The 5,730-nt window shown below is 54.6% G+C and overlaps 1 protein-coding gene across 1 annotated transcript in view; it reads right to left on the bottom strand.

Annotated features, from left to right (window-relative positions):
* LOC104506679 (rho GTPase-activating protein 31-like) overlaps positions 1-275 on the bottom strand; it is a 57,133-nt gene extending 56,858 nt beyond the window's left edge. Inside the window, 1 exon segment of the mRNA XM_010147711.1 lies at positions 176-275. Within this exon segment, the coding sequence (XP_010146013.1) occupies positions 176-275 (100 nt within the window).
* Between the last annotated feature and the right edge of the window lie 5,455 nt (positions 276-5,730).

The raw sequence follows: 5,730 nt of genomic DNA, 5'->3' as shown, positions 1-5,730 counted from the left end.
TCGTTCATTCATTGTGAGTAACTGGGATGTGACTCTACTTCCCAGGGACAAACCAGCTCCAGTTTGTCTAGCCCTCAGCCTTGGGAAAGGTCAGGTTTGCAGCCCTACCGCAGAAAAGCGAGGGGACGCGCGCTCTGCTCCTCTGCAACCAGAGTGAGAATAAAGAGGCATTTACCATCCTGCCCAGAGCTCTCCAGATACTCCGTCAGGTCGCAGCCGAACGCGCTCGCGGCTCCCTTCCTCTTGAGTTTCTGCTTGGCTCCCTTGTTCTTCATGAGGTTAGTCCCAAAAGAGGTTTGTCCCCCTCCTTCCTTGCCCCCCTCCCCCCGGCCTCACTCTGGGCAGCAAAAACCTCGCTCTTCTCCTCAGACCACCGCCCGTGTCCCGCTCCCAGGGAGCAACATCGGGGGTCCCGTACGGCGTCCAGCTGGAGAAGTAAACATTAATCCCCACCAGATGTTGGGTTGCTCCAGTGGCAGGGGAAGGTCAGGGTGAGAGGAGGCTCCCCAGCCGGCAGCAGCAGCGATCATAGCCCAAGCCCGGAAGGGTTCTCATCAGAGGGAAGTGGGTGGTGGACGGATGCCCGCACTGGAGATGGCAAGTTGGGGCAGGCGACGGTGGGGGCTGGGGGAACGCCTTTTCCCTCAGTGCGGTCCCGGGACCCTCCACGGCCACCTTCTGGGTTTCGTCAGCTGCGCTGTCGCCACTTCCAGTAGAAAGAGTCCCAGTCCGGTCTTCCTTCTCTCAGCTTTCGGAGGAGACTGGAAGTTCAAACGGACTAATGAAAAGGGACCAGGGAAGAGTCTGCACAAGGCTCCTCTTTGGCTCCCCCCCCTTCCCCTCCTCCTGCCTTCGGACAGTTAGAGGAATGAGAAACCAGCTTCCTGTCCTGACTCCCGCTCGCTCACTCGCTCCTTTCCTCCGTTTTACAAATCCTAGGATTATCCAGCTCAAAAAAAATGCTGAAAGGAAGTTAGCTGAGGAGGGGGGCGGAGGACGGTTTTTGGCAGTAAAGTGCGTGTGTGTGTGTGTGTGCGCACAAGAGGCTGAGCGAAGGCGGGGAGGGGAGTTGGGGGACAGGGTTGGGGACAGGGGGAGGAAGAGGGAAAGCCTGTCCTGACAGTCGACAGATAACGGACTGCCTGAGAGGAAATCACTGCGAGCTGAGCCGAGCTGCAGCCTGCGCCGCGGTCAGGCGCTTCCTGAGCTACCGACGCTCGGCTCAGAAAAGGCCCGAGACTGGGAGCCGCTCCAGTAAATCTCTGCCTCTGCTCCTCGCGTCCTTCCTCGCAAGGCGCCTTCCTGCCCTCAAACATGGTTCTGCCACTTCAGGATTCACCTTCCTCTACCAAGGCTGAAGCTACTGAAGTGCAAGAAGGAGCCAGAAAATTGGGAAACTAAAAAGGGGGGAGGAGGGAAACCTTCAGCTCTCTCCTCGCTGGCAAGCAGAAACAGATGCTGTCCAGGCATCTGAGTTCACGTATTTTTGAGACAGCTCCCAAAGAAGGCTCCCCTTGACCAATGAAGGAGCTTAGAGATAAGGAACAAAAATCATTAACAAAAAGAAGGGACATAGGACAGGTCTGCTCTTGGGCCCTGAGTCTTCCTTCCCCCCCCCACCCCAACACTTTTCCAGCCTAACCTTCAGTACACGCCTATCTCTGCTCATAAGAGCAGTCACTTGCACTTACTCCACATATTTTATGCCAGAAATTTAGACCTCTTTACAGGGCTGATTATGCTGGTGGGCTGCATGCTTCACCTAGGGAGGCAAACTTCGCTCTGCTAAGGCTTCACTGCCCCCTCTTGCTCCATGCCCAACATAACTGTATAGGTCTGGGTGAAAAATAAACAAACAAATGAAAAACAGGAAATTGCAGCTTTTCACCACAGATCAGAACAAAGACGTGGAGACTAGTTTTGGTCTGGAGGAAAATTCCCCGGGAAACAGGGCAAAAGATTCCCTTAATCCACCTCCCTCCTCAACCCTGGGGTGAACACCCTCATGCAGAGAGAAACCCCATCTCTTCCCACAGACCTCTGGAAAACCATCACCTCACCCCTTTATTTTGACAAAGGGCCATTTTTCTCAGAAATCAAGACCCTGACTGTGATCTGACAGCTGCCAAAAGCCATTCAGGTTCTGTCTGTTGGTATGGTAACTTCCCCCCACCCCGAAGTGCTGGATGCTATCACTTCACATACAAGAAAAAACATTGAGACCCTTAGTGAAGGACCTTGAGCAGTTATAACTCCCTATTGTGCAGTTTATCACCATAATTATCATCATTATCCCCGTTTTACAGCTTGCTGGCTGAGGATCGAGGGGAAAATGATTCACAGAAGTGTGCCAGAGAGATGTCTGGCCTGCCGGCTCCCAGCCTCCTGCTCCCAGGCTACGGGGGGAAACGGAGCTCTCGCCACCAGACCAAGGGTTGTTCTCACGGACCTTCAGTGATCACAAAACACTTCAAACTTCCTTGAATTTATTATGGGCCTCTCACAGCACCTTGATGTCAAGTCGGCACGCGGGATCCCTCCCCGTACCGGCGTGCCGCCAAACCCATCGCGTGCTGCGGTGCATCCTGCCTGCCTGCAAAGGGGCAGGCTTCAAACAGTCGGACAGACAACAGGACGCTCAGACCTGGATGTTTAGATTAGATATCAGTAAGAAGTTCTCCCCAGAGAGGGTGGTGAGGCACTGGAGCAGGGTGCCCAGAGATGTTGTGGATGCCCCATCCCTGGAAGTGTTCAAGGCCAGGCTGGATGAGGCTTGGAGCAACCTGGTCTAGTGGAAGGTGTCCCTGCCCATGGCAGGGGGGTTGGAACTGGATGATCTTTAAGGTCCCTTCCAGCCCAAACCATTCTGTGATTCTATGATTCTATGATTCTATGATTTTATGTCTCACCAGGCTGATGCTGAGTATGATGTCATTTTGGACCTAGCTTATCTTTAAGGTCCCTTCCAACCCTAATGATTCTATGATTCTATGATTCTATGATTTTATGTCTCACCAGGCTGTCCTCCCGCTGCCTGGGCAGCTGTCTGCCTTCTGTAGGAAGAGAAAGCCCTCTCCTTGCCCACTCGGGGAGTAGGCACGTCCTCCTGCACATACCAGCCCTCTCTCGAGGGGCTGAGCCCCAGTACCAGACAGGGGCCTGGAACTGCTTCACCACCACGAGTAACCACAGCCCTCAACTCCTCTCTGCAGACACCTCTCTCCCTCCACAAAACAAAGCAGGATGTTTAAACTCGCCTTGGTCTCCTCCATCAACCTTCATCAGACAGCATGGGTAACAGGGTGCACAGCCCCTGCCTGTCGCCTCTGCCCGGTGACCCACTGCGCCACACTGCTGCCCTCACCTCCATACCCCTCCCACCTTAGACATGGTTCCCACCCTCCTCCTCCTCAAGCCTACCCAAACAGGATGTTTTCAATAGAGTGGCTTCTTTTTTTAAAAAAAAAAAAAGCAAACAAACAAAATCAGTGCATAAAATCAATCCCTGCAGGCATATGGCTTTCTCACACCGCCAGCAAGGACGCCATGCCCCTAGGAGCAGTGGGGAGTGCCCGGGCATGGCCGCCATGCAGCACAGCCCCCTCCCGCCTCCCTCGCGCAGCCCTACTCCAAGGGCTCCCAGTGGGTCAGCCCATCCCCCTCGCCCCTTGGCGTTTCTCACAGACCCGTAGGCATTTTCGGCTGAAGGCACCATCGCCCGGAGGTGGCTCTGTGTCGGGTCCCTGCAGCGGCTGAGGGAGGCGCCATCTTTGGCAGCCGCGGTGGTGGGTCCCGCAGGCCGATGAGCACCGCAGGGACCGAGCGCTGCCCTCTGATTTTTGGGTTTTCTGGGCGGCTGGGCTGCGCTGCTCTGACCCTGACTGGGCTGAGGGCAGCTGATGGCTGCCCAAGCCCAGGCCACAGGACCACCATCAGCCATTGCTGCTGGAGTGCTGGGGGGTGTGTGGGGGAGACTTCCACCCCCCTGACAAGAAAAAAAAAAATATTTGAGGCACAAATCCTGTGAAGAGGAGCTAGAAACAAAACAGAAAGGATTTCTACTTTATGCATAGCGGCTGTCTAGGGCATTGCAGTTCACTGCCCCGCTACCCCATGCCGGGGTACCCCATGGAGAGAAGAGGGAGCCAGAGGAAGGAACTGGCCTGCCAGGCTGAGGGAAAGAAGGTGTAAGGATCTCCAAGACTTCTCCTTGCAGGCAGGCTGGGCTGTAGGGATGGCTTTCCCTGTGCCAGGACGAGGGTCAGTGAGAGGACAGAGGGGAGGTCACTGCAGGATTGCCCGCAGACCTCAGGGCTGGGAGGAGGAGGAGGAGGTCAGGTAAGGTGAGCGGGAACCAAACAAGGGAGTCTTTACAAACAAAGCACTTCGTATCGGAGCCTGAAATCGGTGCTGAGCCAGGGGATTTTTCTGAAGGAAAAGGGCAATGTTGTCCATAGAAGAAAAAAATAGGAAGTCTGGATTTGCACAGCCCAGTTTCTGCAATAGTCAGGGTGAGCAGCAGGGTTAAGGCGTAAGTCAGTGTTCCTCCTGGAAAAGCTTCCACAGATGAGAACAGGCAAAGCTGGAGAGGAAAAGAGCTCAGGCCAGAAGTATGAAGAACAAAAAGGAGTTTAAAGCTGAAACAGCTGGAAAAAAAGGGGGAATTTCTCACCCTCCTAGAAAAAAAAGAAGAAAATAGTGAGTCTGCAGAATAAGAGCAACACCAAGCCAAGCCAGAGCTCTCACAGAAGCAATCTCTCCATAAGGGTTACTTCCTAGTCCCAGCCACGGTGCAAACAGCACGATAGCCAGCTGCCCCATGGTACTGCAGCCCAGATCAGGAAGCCATGGCGCACTGCACTTACTTTAATCCCTTCCCCTTGAACCTGTAAATATAGGTCAGGATTTGAAGTTAGTCACAAGGGCCTGCCTGTCAGAGAGGGCCACAGGTTCATGCAGGAAGGTGGGCCACCTTCCCATCCTGCTTCGCTGCTGATCTGTGATGCTTCGCCCTTCCGCTTGAGAGTGGGTATGGCAAGCCAGCATCTGTGTGTGAATGAATGTCGAACGGATAATGATTTTACAGCTCTCTCCATTCTCATAGAGAAGGTATCGGTGACCCCAGAGGCAGGCAGAGAGCCTGGGGAACAGCTTTGGCCATTAAGCCTAAGCATTTCTTCCCCTTCTGAGAGCCAGGGGCCGCGGCAGAGGCGTCACAGAGGCTATTTCTGGGCACCCATCTCTCCCCTCCCCGCTGCGTTTCCTTCATTGTGTTTGAGCTCTTTCCTATCCGTGGCTTCAAAATCTCCACCAATCTGCCAGGCGCTCGAAAAAAAGGGGGGGGGGGGGGGCGGGGAGTGGAAGACCCAGGAGAGGGGGATCTGAACCCCTAAAAATAGCCCTGCCGAATACAACTGTTTTCCTGATACAGACGGTTCATTGTTAGACCCTGACACGCCAGCTCACCCTCCCTCCCCACCCCTCGACACACTCTCTTTCCTCTCCTGCGTCTCTCTGGCCCAGTTTCCTGTCTACTCCCATCCCCGTGGCCAAAGCTGGAGTGTATTGTGAAGCCTAACGCCTGGCGTGGAGGCTTTTGCTTCTTGGACTACACGTTGGACAGCAGACTATGGGGCTACCCTTCAGCTTCCCTTGTCGCAGGGTACCCAGCACTCTCGGTTCTTAATGTCACTCCATAGCCAGCCACAAGCCCTGTCTCACCCAGCTCCC

Source organism: Eurypyga helias, unplaced genomic scaffold (genome assembly GCF_000690775.1).
Source record: "Eurypyga helias isolate BGI_N326 unplaced genomic scaffold, ASM69077v1 scaffold16182, whole genome shotgun sequence".
NCBI classification, from domain to species: Eukaryota; Metazoa; Chordata; class Aves; order Eurypygiformes; family Eurypygidae; genus Eurypyga; species Eurypyga helias.
This window is presented reverse-complemented; position numbering and strand designations above follow the sequence as displayed.